This window comes from Hylaeus anthracinus, unplaced genomic scaffold (assembly GCF_026225885.1).
Source record: "Hylaeus anthracinus isolate JK02 unplaced genomic scaffold, UHH_iyHylAnth1.0_haploid 11982, whole genome shotgun sequence".
NCBI classification, from domain to species: Eukaryota; Metazoa; Arthropoda; class Insecta; order Hymenoptera; family Colletidae; genus Hylaeus; species Hylaeus anthracinus.
Genome location: NW_026534330.1, coordinates 14,988,978 through 15,003,815, shown reverse-complemented (window position 1 = coordinate 15,003,815; position 14,838 = coordinate 14,988,978). Strand labels below are relative to the sequence as shown.

Below are 14,838 nucleotides of genomic sequence, written 5' to 3'. Positions count from 1 at the left end.
TGTATTAGAATAGAGTTCAGGAGTACACAGAACGCGTGGCAGAAAGTCTTGTTGCAAGAAATTCGAGTGTTAAGGATAAAGCAAGAAATGAAAAAAGAAATCCACTATTTGTAACGCACAATTTATCGTATTGCAATATCAGTTTCAGTCTTTAGAATTTTCAAAAGTACACACAATACATGGCAGAAAGTTTTTTTGCAAGAAATTTAAATAATGAGAAAATGAACGGAGATTCACTATTTGTAACACATAATTTATTGTATTACAATAATATATGTAGAATAAGAGAGGTCAGATTTAGTTCTTTAAATCGTCAAAAGTACGCACGACACATGACAGAAAGTCTTGTTGCATTTAAATGTTACTGATAAAGTGATTACATCTTTTCTTTAATAAATTTCTTGCAATGAGACTTACTGTACAAATTATCTTCGTAAAAAGACGTGAGACACCCATTAAAAGATTATAGAATTACAGAATATAAAATATACCGGGTGATTCACGAGAAACAGAACACCTAAGTATCTCAGTTCGACTTAAAGATAGAAGAATATGTTAGGTCATTTGAAGGTCATAGTGTAACACATCGTTGTACTCGTCTTGACGTCAGCTACAATCTTATGATGTTGAAAATATAGGATGTAATCCAAAAATTACCGACCTTCAAAAAACCTTGAAAATTACAAAATTCTGAAATTTTTGTTATATCGTCATATTTGCCCCCTTAAACAGTACAACTTTTTCCTCTAATATTTTCTTATATTTTTAAGCCGAACTGAGATAATTAGGTGTTTTGTTTTTCGTGAACCACCCGGTACAATAAAATATTAGTAAATATATAATAAAATATCAAAATATAACTAAAATAATATAATGAAACATTAAAATGAAAATATTTTTTTTTATATTTTTAATGATAATATATAAAAAATATATAATATAAAATATAATATATAATAAAACATAAGGAAATAAATAATATTAAATTTCAATAATATTACATTTCAGCGTCTCTAGCACGCCCGCGCTGTCCGCCGCGGCCTCGGAATTGGTTGCCGCGGCCGCGGCCCCGTCCGCCGAAAGATGTTCGCAGGAACTCTTCTAGCGTGCTCGCTTGAGCCTGTAAAGTCGATCTCTGCGTGCGAAGGGCCTTTAACATAGACCACCGCATGAGCTCGGCCCGCTTACTTCTTCCGCTCCTAGCATGGCGAGCTACGTGTTTTGTAGTGAGAAAAAAAATAAAATTATTGGTAAAATGTTTTCTTTAATTAAAGTAAAGTCTCCATAAATGTACAAATTTGTTTACCATGAACGCACAGAAACCATCTCCACCAATGGGGGGTTCCCTTCTAGGATTTCGGTCGCCAAGCAATGTAACATGATCATATGTATATTCTCTATGTTTGCCGACGAGCTTCGAACGTAGAGAAGAACAGCGAATAAAGAAGAAGACGGAGAACTTAATGCAACAACATAATACAACGGTGAATCTTTTTTATAAAACTTTCACCGCCATATTCCTGAGTTTTTCTGATTAAAATGAGGTCAAACACGACGTAATTCGCAACATATTTACTTGTAACAACTTATTATGTGTCATATATCTTAGAACCCTAACTAAAAAAAGATGCATGGTAAATATCGTCAGAATTATATCGTGTTTGGTTTCATTTTAATCAGAAAAAAGCGAGGAATATGATGATAAAAGTTTTACAACAAAAAGGTTAATAATAAAAAAGTTTCACCGTTGCATTAAGTTGTCTCACCGACATGCCCTGATGTTTTCGATCCGTCCTCTTCTTTATTCGCTATTCTTCTACACGTTCGAAGCTCGTCAGCAAACATCAAAGAATCTTTATAATTGGGGTGGTCAAAAAGAGTCGTATAGGGCTGCCGTGGTCATCCATGGTGTATTATGTATTTACCGTTTGTTGGCGGAGGCGGAGGCGGTGGCGGAGGCTGTTCTTGGGGTTGCGGCGTGGTGGCCGTGCCTCCGATTGCGGCGGGGTAGGCCCTGCCTGCGGTAGCGTTTGGAGCAGCACGGGTGGCAGGGGCGGCTGCGAGAACACCGATGTTGGCAGGGGCGGCTGAGACGGTGACAGCGAAATTTCTAATCAAATAAATTTGACAAGTATAGAAATCTTTAAAATTTAGTTTTTCCATTTGTATGTTTATCGTTAATAATAATTAAAAATTACCGTCGTCAAGGAGCATATCCTCATAGTTTCTCAACAAAAATTAAGAAACAATTAATTCAACATATTTACTAAATAAATACATTCATGTTTGAATAAATATTTATATTAAAATACTTTTTTCTTGCTAATTTATTTATTTTTTTACAATGTTGTGATTACAGTTCAATGTTCAATACGTTCAGCGTAATAAGCAGCTTCACGCACCACGGACTCTATACAAAGTACTATATACATGTGTTGCGGAATTTTCTGACGTGGGTAAGGTGACCGTGGAGCGCTGGAACCGCTCTGCCCGGAGAGGCGTGTGAAATAAACTTCGAAATACTTTTAGGAGAAAGCAAAGACGTTTATTCGGTCGACTCGTTTGGTTTAAAAATCGTTTCGTAGTTCGTTCCCAGAGGTTCGATTACGATTGATCTCTTTAGAAAAATCTTCGCTCGATCTGCTGCTTCTCTCCCTTCTCCGGAAGATTCCCGATCCTCCCTTCGGGTTGTCTTGGTCCAATTGGGAGTTGCGCTCTACTCCTTCTATCGGTGATCTTCATCGATCTTGGATCCACCCCCAAGTCGGGTGGAGGTGGGAGTCGCGCGGCCATGTTTATACAAGACTACATGTAAAAAGGGAAAACGCGCCACCGAGACACAGTAACCCTTAAGAAAATTTATTACTCTCTTGAAGAAGTCGCCGGAAACACGAACCGAGGTACAGCGCGAGTTTATTTTCAAGGATCCTACGAGCTGGAACAAAAGCTAACTCGACTCGAATTCTAAAGAAATGCATTCCAACGGAAACGGCGATTCGACGCGGCCTATAATAAATCTATCAAGTATTTTCAGCGAACGTTCCCTTTTCTCTCCTGACTTTCGACTTTCCCACGCTTGATCACCCACGTCGAATGTTTTAATAATGTACGTGGCGGTTCGTTGATTCAACGCGTTAATCCATTTGAATTCCGCTCCTAATTTGAATATAAATATATACTACATGCGGTAGTGTTTAAGCTATTCCGCGTTGTGGCGCTACATGCCATGAAGCTGTAGCGTATTTCTACGCCTAAACTTTTATGGAACAATTACTTTTGCCGGGAAAAGGTAATCTCGTACTCGTATATAGAACACAGTTTTTTGGGTTTTCTTTTCTTTATTTTCTCTTAATCAGACGAGCACGTGTCGCGAAGCTAACCACGCTAACGAATCTCTCTAGCTTAGGTTGGTAACGCTGCTTGAACCTATGACTATATGTAAGTCCCTACATTACCCCCCTTCAAGTCTTTAACAATACTGACATCAATTTGCGAATATTTGTAAATAACATTGTGACTAAACTAACTTATCCTAATAAAATATAACAATTGGTACAACTTAAATCTAACAGTCTTTGGTCCTTTGTACGTTCTTAATTGCACTTGCCTATTTGCGTCAAGTTCTTCCTGTGAAATTTCAACAAATGCTGGTTTGAGTTTTTCTGTTGAAATATTTGTTGGTACTCCTTTGTAATCAATTTTAAATACATGTTCCGAAATTCTGTTTAATACCGTGTAAGGCCCTTCGTATGGTGCTTCCAAAGGCTTCCTGCTTGCGTCTACCCTGACGAAGACATGTGAACATGCATGTAGAGTTTTATGAACAAATGGCTTTACAATTTTGTGATGTGCGGTTGGTGCTGAACGTATTTTCCTGATATGCTCTCTGAATTTCTCAATGTAATGGTTCGGATCATTAATTACTTCTTCGCTTAAGAAAAACTCTCCTGGCAGTCTGAGCGTAACGCCGTATAACATTTCCGCGGCTGACGCTTTTATATCTTCCTTGTAACTCGTCCTTAATCCCAATAATACTGTAGGTAAAATTTCCACCCAGTCCTTAGTTCCTTAGCACATTATGGCTGCTTTCAGTGAACGATGGCATCGTTCTATTATGCCATTGGAAGCTGGGTGGTACACTGAAGTACGAGTTCTCGTACAACCTATAAGTTTCATTAATGAGTCAAATAGCTGAGATTCAAATTGCGTACCTCTATCGGTTGTGATAGTTAACGGTGCTCCAAATCTGGCTATCCAAACTGTATACAAAGCTGATGCAACTGTATCTGCCATGATATTTTTAATAGGAACTGCTTCTGGCCATCTGGTAAATCGATCGATCATCGTTAGACAATATGTGAAACCCTTGGATTGAGGTAATGGTCCCACTATGTCCATATGTACGTGCTCGAAACGTCCTTTAGGAATATCTATATTTTCTGGAACTATTTTATTATGCCTATGAATTTTGCTTTTTTGACAGGCAATACATATTGTACACCAGTTTCTAATGTCTGTATTCATTTTTGGCCACACGAAACTTTTTGCTATGAGCCTTTTTGTGGATCTATTGCTTGGGTGTGCCAAATTATGGACGGAATTAAATATTCTTCTGCGTAGACTCTTAGGCACATAAGGACGTATATTATTGCCTTTTAAATCATAATACAATTGAGTCTTTTTTTCTTCAACCTGTATCCTTTGTAATTTTAAATGTGGTATAATTTCCTGTAAAATTTGTTGTAATTCCTCATCTTTTGCTTGCTCTGTAACGAGCTCTTCTGTCGATACTAAACAGGCATATCCACTTGCTCTATTCGGGAAAGAGCATTTGCCACTTGATTATATTGACCTGATATATGTATTATATTGGTAGAAAATTGTCCTATGAAGTCTAAATGCCTGAGTTGTCGTGCGGTAGCTTTGTCTGATCGTTGTTTAAATGCTGTTGTAAGTGATTTATGGTCGGTGCGTATAATGATATCTCTTCCTTCCAAAAGATTCCTGAAGAACTTTATGCTTTTATAAATGGCTAGTAGCTCTCGGTCATATGCACTGTATTTCTTTTGTGTTTTGTCCAACTTTCTTGAAAAGAATCTTAGTGGTTTCCATTGTCCATTTTCCTACTGCTCCACTACTGCTCCGATTGCTAGGTCTGACGCGTTTGTTGTCAGCGCTAATTTAGCATTATCTTTGGGATAATGCAGTAACGAGGCTTTAGCTATTTGCTTTTTACATTCCTCGAAAGCTAGCTCAGTTTCTTTCGTCCATTTGACCAGCCTTTTATCATTTTTCTTTGCTCCGACTAACTTAGCATGTAGAGGTGCTTGTGCTTCCGCGGCATTGGGTATGAACCTTCTATAGAAATTAAGAATTCCTAGGAATCTCCTCAAATCGTTGATTGTTCTAGGTTTTGAATACTCCTGGATTGTTTTGACCCGTTCTGTCAACGGTGCCACACCATGTTGGCTTACTTCATAACCAAGAAACCTAACACTATCCTTTGCGAATATACATCTTTTTATATTTACAGTTAGACCATATTCTTGCAATCTTTTGAAAAGCACGCGTAAATGTTGTCTATGTTCTTCTTCAGAACCGGATGCCACCAAAATATCGTCAATATAACAACGTGCGAAAGGTAAGTCTCTTAATACTGTATCCATGAATCGTTGGAACGACTGAGCAGCATTCTTGAGCCCAAATGGCATTTTACGGAATTCAAATAAACCGAAAGGTGTGATCACCGCTGTTTTGCGTCGATTTTCATTTGCTATGGGTATGTGATAATACGCACACGTTAAATCCAGTACCGTATAAATTTTTGTACCTTCTAATTGTTGCGTGATGTCATGAATATGAGGTAAAGGGTATCTGTCGGCTGAGTTCTGCTATTTAATTCGCGATAATCTCCGCATAGCCTCCAATCACCTGTTTTTTTTCGAATATGGAGTGGACTTGCCCATTCGCTCTTTGATTCCTGACAGACTCCTTGTTTTAATAAAAAATTAAATTCTACCTTAGCTGCTTTCAACTTTTCCGGCGTGAGACGTCTTGGTCTTTCTGCAATCGGTGGTCCTTTCTTCACAATATAATGTTGTACTTGATGTTTCACACTGTCATCATAGGACGTCTTGGTTAGTTTTGGAAACTCCTTTAGCAATTCCCCGTAACAACACTTTGCTCACCGTTGTAATGGTTGTATGCTGTGAATCAGTCATTTTTCCTTTAGTACGTAATAAAGTTTGATCGTCTACTAACCTCTTGTGTTCTATGTCCACAAGTAAGTTGAAATGTCCCAAAAAATCTGCGCCTAATATGGCTTTAGTAGTCTTGGCCACGACAAACTTCCAAAGAAATTCTCTGCGTAAATCTGAATCTAGCGTCAGTGTCCTTTCGCCATAGGTATTAATTGTCGAACCATTTGCTGCATACAAACAAAATTCAGGATCTATGTTTCTTTTGTCTCCAAACCTTTTTGGTATTACAGATATATCAGCTCCTGTATCTATTAGAAACTTGATGCCTGATCTTTGATCAATAACCATGAGGCGCGTTTGTTTAATTACACCGTCCTGTTCCGCCTCGAGTAGGGACGGTGATCTTAGTTTTCCTGTTTTCTACATTATGAAAATAGCATTTACCATTAGTATTCCGGCTCCTAGATGCAGAACGATTTCGACGCCAATGTGGTGACTTGGCCCTTTTGTAAGATCTGTAATAAACGCTTCCAGACAGGCCATACGTTGTGTTAACTCTGCCAATTCGCTTTTTTGTTCATGTTGATCTCTTCTAGATGGTCTCTCAGGTTCTGATACGATAGCCAATTCCGGTTGTCCAATCCATTCCATTGTTTTATCAGCTAATTTGGCCAATTTGTCTAATTCGACGTCTTCCAAGACCACTAATACTTCTTGGATTTGTTTCGGTAACCTTTGTAACCAGAGGGTTTTTAAAACCCTGTTGCTTACCTTGTAATTCAAGACCCGTAAGCAACTGTTTTAACTGAGCTTCTTCAGATGCCGCTAATCGAGTGATCAACGCTTCTTTTAATGCAATATAAGCGTCACCTGCTGTTGTAGCATCCAAAATATCTGCTACGACTTTCATTGTCGCGGAATCAAGATTTCGGACTACCGCAGCTGCTTTTACAGCATCTGCTGTGATACGATATGCCGTAAATTCTTTCTCTAACATCGAAGACCATAACTTTGGTTCGTTTTTCCAAAACTGGGGCAACCAGTTGTACATTTAAAGTCGCTAGCCTGGACTTCTACAGGAGAAACCTTTTGTTCTCCCGACGTCGACATTGTTCCTTTATCTTCCATCCAGGGTTTCGGCACCAATTTGTTATGTAGCGTATTTTTACGCCTAAACTTTTATGGAACAATTACTTTTGCCGGGGAAAGGTAATCTCGTACTCGTATATAGAACACAGCTTTTTGGGTTTTCTTTTCTTTATTTTCTCTTAATCAGACGAGCACGTGTCGCGATGCTAACCACGCTAACGAACCTCTCTAGCTTAGGTTGGTAACGCTGCTTGAACCTATAACTATATGTAGGTCCCTACAAAGCTAAGTTCTCGTGATAGCATAACACATGTAATATAAAAATTATTTAAAGTCATTCGCTATGCAAATTATCTTTGTAAATTTTGTTGTATTCAAGATAATGTAAAAAGTAATAGTAAATAATCAAAAATTACTTATTTTTCGTGCAATATTTTAAAACGACCGCATACGGCCCGCGGGCTGGATGTTACCCATACAGGGTCTAGATGTTCGCGATCTGGAAGTCAAATGCTTAGCGTGGCCAGGCAAGGTCGTGTCGATGAATAAGAATTATTTTAAAACGCAAAATAATGATAGTGTACTCATATTGTCAGGTTTACCGCCATTGAAAACCCCTAAACAAATTCATTTCAAAAATTTGTCCTCCAAAAGTCCCTTTAAAATAATCCCAGCTCATACATTTTTTACCTAATCTAGAGTCAAACTCCCCAAGTTGGCAACCATTGCAGTACTATAGTTATAATTAGCGATGTGTGGTCCCAATCTAAAGACGCGCTAGCGACCAATCACAGTATACAATAGCAGAATCGACTACTAGAAATATAAATATAATATATAATAAAACCTGACGCACTTAGTCGCCGGTGAAGAAAAAGGCAAGAGTAATGAATTGAGAACCATGCGTCTTAGAATATAAATAGAATAACTAGAATACTGCCCGTTCAACTTTTTTCGACGCGCATGTGCGACTGGGAGAAGAGTCTAGTAACATTGTATTCTTATACGTTATTTACTTTTGTTGCAAGAATTCGTTTTAATACCAAGTCCTTTGTAAGGATTGGTTATCTTTTTATTATCAAACCATTTGGAAGCATTACATTTGGTAAGTGACGTTTACATTTACTAATAATATGTATGATATTAGTGGTTACTATAAATTTCTTGTTTTTTATTTTAGGTTATCGTTTTGGTCTCAAATCCTTTAGCAGGATTAAATTTGGTAAGTGACTTTTAAATTTAATAATATAATAATATGTATGATATTCGTGTTTATTAAAAATTTGTTTTTTATTTTAGGTTATTGATTGAATATTCAAATTCAACTAAGTGAAATACACTCGATAGCCTGCATTGCGCCGTGTTTCGAGTATAACATATAATAAAAAATAAATCATATACTCTTATAATATCACTCGATAGGCTGCATTGCACCGTATTTCGAGTATAGCGTATTATAAAAAATAAAGTTCATTAAAAACACATTAGAACGCCTGTGTCATATGCCTTATCTTATATCTTATAACACCACTCGATAGACTGCATTGCGCCGCGTTTCGAGTATACTACAAATAAAAAAATAAAGCTTATTAAAAAAATAGCGTTTGCACATCTGTATCATTAATAATATTATTAATATCTTATCGCTCAATTTTAATAATATGCAAATTATAATTGAAGGGGAATGGTTAACAGATGATCATATAGAATATTTTCATTCATTATTACGAGCTAATTCTAATTATAGACCACGCGAGACGTGGAGAGTTCAGTGCCCCGATACAATTTAACCAGTTTCTGAAAATCAGGATCACATACAGATTTTGCATCAATGCGATAATTTCGAAACCAATACAGGGGGACACTGGGTTTGTAACTTTTATAAATATGACGAAAAAAAACTTTATATTTATGATTCCCTTAATTATAAAAAGTTGCATAATCATCATAAGATTTATATTGAAAAGTTATATCCGTTTATGAAAAAACATGACGGCAAAATTAACGAAAAATTAATTGAATTTCCTCATGTGCAAGCTCAACTTAACAGTCGCGATTGCGGAGTTTTTGCGATTGGATTTGCAGTTTCATTATTATTCAATATATCACCAGACAAAGTAACGTACAATCATGCGTTGATGCGTCAACATTTGATCAAAATGTTTAAATCTAACCGTATAGAACATTTTCCACGCATTCAGAATCATCAACAATTATCACGTTGTGTGCATGAATATGAATCTGCAAGTAGTAGTGCAATTAATAAAAATCCCTCTTGTGGAAATGATGATAAAAATGTACCATTTAGAGATAAAGAAGTCACCATACATACAAGTACAATTCAAACAAATTTACCATCCGTTTCGCAGTCAAAAATCAGCAATGCACATGTACCAAGTAATAGAACAGAATACATGTCTAATTATTATAAAAGACATAGAGAGGAATTTAATTTAAAAAGGAAAGCTATTTATAAAGCAAAGAAAGGGAAATGTAATTATTATAACGCATATAAAGAAGTGATAAGCGAAAAGGGAAAAAATTATTATAATGTACACAAAGAAGGTATAATAAAACGGCATAAAAATTATTATCAGCTCACTAAAGAGAGCATAATTAAAAAGGGAAAAGTGTATTATGACATAAACAAAGAAGTGAAATGCGAAAAGCGAAAAAATTATTATCAGCTCACTAAAGTAGGTATAATAAAAAAGGCAAAAGTAGTTTATGACGAAAATAAGGAAGTAATATACAAAATGCGAAGATATTATTATCATCTAAATAAAGAGGTAATCTCCAAAAAGCGGAATATGTACTATGATAAAATACGTAAAGAAGACGATTATAATAAAGTAGCAAAGCGTCGTGCTTCACTGAGAATAATAAAAAAGTATCGTTATATTGCTGTAACAAATAACAATATAACAACCAAAAATCACAAAGAAATGTATATTAGAAAACTTACAAAAATGATTAGAATGCCGTCCCGAGAAGAAAGTAAATTGGAAGCTGAGCGTATAATAAAATGGTAATTTCATATTAGATAAAAGTACATTTTGGAAATGAGGAAACTCTTAAAAGATTGTAAAGAAAAAATGGAAATTTCCTTAACGCGTGCAGCAGAATGTTTAGACAGGACCTAGAGCCAAACTCCGAGTTGACTTCAGCGACAGTCGCGGAAAAAGTAGGAAACTCCGAGACAAGGACAGAGAGGGCGATACAACAACTGCAGGAGAGACGAGGACAGGGCGATTAGGCTAGCATGATTCTTGTCAAGGATATTGAAGCAAAGATTTTCTAATAATTCTGGTTTCAAAATATTCCTTATACCTTGGCGCATGCCACTGTAAGGCTCGATTTCGGAAAAAGTGTTTGTAAACAAATTTATTCTATAAGAAAAACAAAAACCATACTTTTATTATTTATAAAGTTTCAAGACCGCAATTGCAAAATCGGGCGTTACAGTGGCATATGGAGTGATGTAAAGAATATTTTAGAAAAAGAATCGTGAGAAAACATTGCTTCTTTGTTTCAATATCCTTGGCAAGAATCATGCTAGCCTAATCGCCCTGTCCTCGTCTCTCCTGCAATTGTTGTATCACCCTCTCTGTCCTTGTCCCGGAGTTTCCTATTTTTTCAGCGACTGTCGCTGAAGTCAATTCGGAGTTTGGCTCTGGGTCCTGCGCACCCTTAATGCTTTGTGTGGACAATCCAGACATATATCTTCTTCAGAATCATATTTTGCAGAAAGTTCGTACCATACTTTCGACGGTACTGAATCAATTATATTGAATTCGGAAGGGAAACCTATAAACGTTCTACCTGTATTGAAATCGAAGAATACAACAAAAGCATGGTGTTGTAGTTATCTATGTAAAACAAAAGATGTTGAAATTCTAAATAATTTACAGGATTTCTTCAAACAACTGTTGGAATGCTCATTAAGAAAGGTACATATGTTGAGCAACCATATCAGTAGCTGTTCTAATAAAATGCATACTGATAAAGTTGGTCATTCTCATGGTTGTTACATAAACCCTAAATTATGTAAGTCCAATTTTCTAGCCTTAGAGATTTTGGCGCCTTATTTTCCACATTTACGATATTTGAGGAGAATGATATACAGAATAGTGAACATTTGTAAACAACTGTTACATAATTTAGACAAAGCTTTAAACGATAGTGACCTTGATAGACTTCGACGAATAACACAGCAAGCTCGGAAAGAGACTGAAGCATTACAAAAAGATAATACCGAAATAGTAAGCTTGAACGAAGAAAAGATTATATCTCGATATTATTTGGCATTTAAAGCTTTTACAAAGCGGTCTTTGGACACACCACGCCTCCCGTGTGTTTCCTGCGAGAAACTCTGTTTTGGAAGAGAGGTTTTTAAGCTTAATATTTTGTAAGGTGTCAGGGAACGGGAACAGGCACGGGACAGGATTCAAACAAACTGCACGTAAAGAGGGCTATTATAATATATTATTATTTAAACCAAAGTGGTTCGCGCGCAACATAAAGGAATACTTAAAGCGTAAAAGGCGAGATTCCGACCGATCTCGAGGTGCGTTCGACGAACAGTCGCACGTAACTGCCTCGGCTGCCACGAACGCATTTCGGTGTCGTTGAAACAACTGCAGTCCGTTTGATTGTCGTCGAAACAACTGCGGACCTCTTACAGTTCGGCCATCCTGACCATATGGTCGTCCTCGACCATGCCGTTATTTAAATTCTCTTCTTGACAATTTGTTTCCACATCACATTCATTGTCACCTATCCATAATTTCCTTCTATCTGGACTAAAAACCCCAGAAAACGGCTTCGAAGTTAATTGACATCCTTCTATGTCTTTAATTAAATATCTGTCCATTCTCAACACTTTGTCGACTATGTAAAGCCCCTTGTATTTCGGTAAAAGTTTTTGATTTATACCCGGCGTGGTAACAACATTTTTAATCATGACATAATCTCCGGTTTTATACGCATGAGACTTCTTATGTTTCTTATCAAATAAGCTTTTATTATATTCCTGTAACTTACGATTTTGTACAACAGTTTCCCTAAGTTCCTGAAAATATTTTCGGAGATCATCATCAGACAATCCAGGCTGAAGATAACCAAACAAAAGTGAATTCGGTTCGGTTCCTATCGCTTTGTGATACGTATTATTTAATGTAAACTGCGCTTTCTGTAATGCTTTCACCCAAGATTCTCCTGCAGATAATTTAGCTAAAATGGATTTTAAAAATCTGTTGACACATTCTACCTGACCATTACTTCTAGGTGTGGCTGTTGCTGTTTTAACATGTTGGATTTTCAATTCCGACAAAAATTCATTAAAATCGCTAGAGGTGAACAAACTACCTCTATCTGACACTACACGCATACAAGGTCCAAAATGATGGAAGTATTGCTTTAAACAATTTATAGCTTCTTTTACTGTAGTCGATTTCACAGCGTATAACATAACATATTTGGTGAATGCATCTATGACAATAAAGATATGTTTGAAACTATATTCGACCTTTTCTAGCGGACCGTAATGATCAATATGTATTGTTTGAAAGGGCTTGGTTCCCTTATCATAAATGTGAAGTTTACCTTCTATTTTCCCGGTTGGAACTGAATAAGTTAGGCAAGTAATACAATTAGTAATATAATCTTTGACTAAAGCGTGCATGTTCTGAAACCAGTATGTCTTAGAAATTAATTCTATCGTTTTTTCTTTGCCTACATGACTAACGTCGTCATGACAAATCTTAATTACGTTATTAATCATTGCTTGGGGTACAAAAAATAGTATTCTATCTCCGTATTTTCTATAAACAACGCCATTTCGTCGTTCAAACTTTGCGTTTTCGGAAACTTCGAGTTCTGTATGCAGTTTCATAATTGTAGGATCTTTTAATTGTTTATAAACTAATATCTGTTCGAACGATAACGGCTCAATTACTAATACGTTCCGGCTTAGAGCGTCCACGTGACGCATACGATCAGCTGTTCGATGCTCTATCTTATAATCGTAATTTTGTAAAATTAAACACCATCGATTAATGCGAGGGTTAATGTCCTTTTTACTTAATGATAATTTTACCGCGTTACAATCAGTTACTATAGAAAAATGTATCCCTTGGAGATAAATGCGAAATCGCTCTAGCGCATAAATTATAGCCAGTGTCTCTAACTCATAACTGTGATAACGGTTTTCTGTGTCTGCCGTTCGTCTACTAAAATACATTACAGGATGCATACGTTTGTCACTCTGTTGTTGCAATAAAACAGCGCCATACCCGTACGAACTAACATCCGTATGGAGTTCCGTAATCGCGATTGGACTATAAAAAGCTAGTATCGGTTTGCTTATTAACAAATTTCGTAACGATTCGAATGCAGCTAATTCTTTGACTCCAAATTTAAAGGACATTCCCTTTTTAACCAAATCGTATAATGGTTGTGCAATTCGAGCGAAATTAGGTACAAACTTTCTGAAATAGCTAGTAAGGCCTAAAAAACTTTGAACCTGTTTTCCCGTCTTAGGTTGTGGGAAATCTTGTATGGCTTTAACATTCGACCCATTCGGTGTGATTCCATTAATATTAATATTGTATCCTCAATACTCAATCTCTCGTTTAAGAAATTTACATTTGCTGAACTTTAATTCCAAATTATGCCTGCCCAATAGTTCCAAAACCTCTTTTAAAATTTCTAAATTTTCATCAATATTTTTGGTGGCGATTAAGATATCATCTAAATACAGCAAAACCTTTCCAGATTTCAACAGTGGCCTAAATATTAAATTAACAAACCTTTGAAAAGCTGCAGGTGCATTTGCGAGTCCGAACGGCATTTTTAAATATTTAAACTGCCCATCAGGCGTGACAAAAGATGTAAATTTTATCGAGTCTTCGGAAATAGGAATGTGATGAAATCCATCTTTTTAATCTAAATTTGTAAAATAGGCACTGTTAGACAATCTATTAATTTGGTCCTCCATCAACGGAAGAGGATACCTATCTTTCATCGTAATTTTGTTCAACGCTCTATAGTCTATACAAAGTCTATAACTACTATCTTTTTTCCTCACTAAAACAATCGGGCTACAAAAATCTGAATTGCTCTGTCTAATAATTCCTCGGGACAACAAATCATGAATAATTTTCCGGACTTCCGTCTTTTCATGCCACGACAATCTCCTTGGTGAAAAATAAAAGGGTTTACTATTTTCGGCGAGTGTAATTTGAAATTTATAATCCACCGGTTCAGCTGTACGTTCTGAATTTACATAATTTTTTAATAATTCTATTAACGTTTGCTTAACTTCAACGGATAGCGATGCATCGAAATTCTCTATGGCTGTATCTAATTTCTCTTTCGTTTCTATGGACTCAATATTTAGTATTTCGTCTCTATACTCTCGATCATAATGAATGCTTATTGCTTTACTAAGAACAACAGTCATTCCAGGTCTCGTCATAAATTCACGTCCTAATAAAGCGCTGTACGTCATCGTCGAGTCGGGTACTACCATAAATCGTACTTCAAAAAT

At 36.4% G+C, this 14,838-nt stretch overlaps 2 protein-coding genes across 2 annotated transcripts in view; both read left to right on the top strand.

The window, feature by feature from the left end:
* The window catches only part of LOC128886433 (uncharacterized), a 267,121-nt gene that overhangs the window by 38,485 nt on the left and 213,798 nt on the right, over nucleotides 1-14,838 (top strand). The gene's annotated exons all lie outside the window — the stretch shown is intronic.
* Nucleotides 8,238-10,321, top strand: LOC128886292 (uncharacterized). Its single transcript, XM_054141000.1, has 3 exons — nucleotides 8,238-8,394; nucleotides 8,470-8,511; nucleotides 8,589-10,321. The coding sequence occupies exon 3, from the start codon at nucleotides 9,269-9,271 to the stop codon at nucleotides 10,319-10,321; it is 1,053 nt and encodes a 350-aa protein (XP_053996975.1). The 5' UTR covers nucleotides 8,238-8,394; nucleotides 8,470-8,511; nucleotides 8,589-9,268.

Coding starts and splice junctions, on each gene's coding strand:
- LOC128886292 (XM_054141000.1), top strand. CDS start 9,269: ATGAAAAAACATGACGGCAAAATTAACGAAAAATTAATTGAATTTCCT.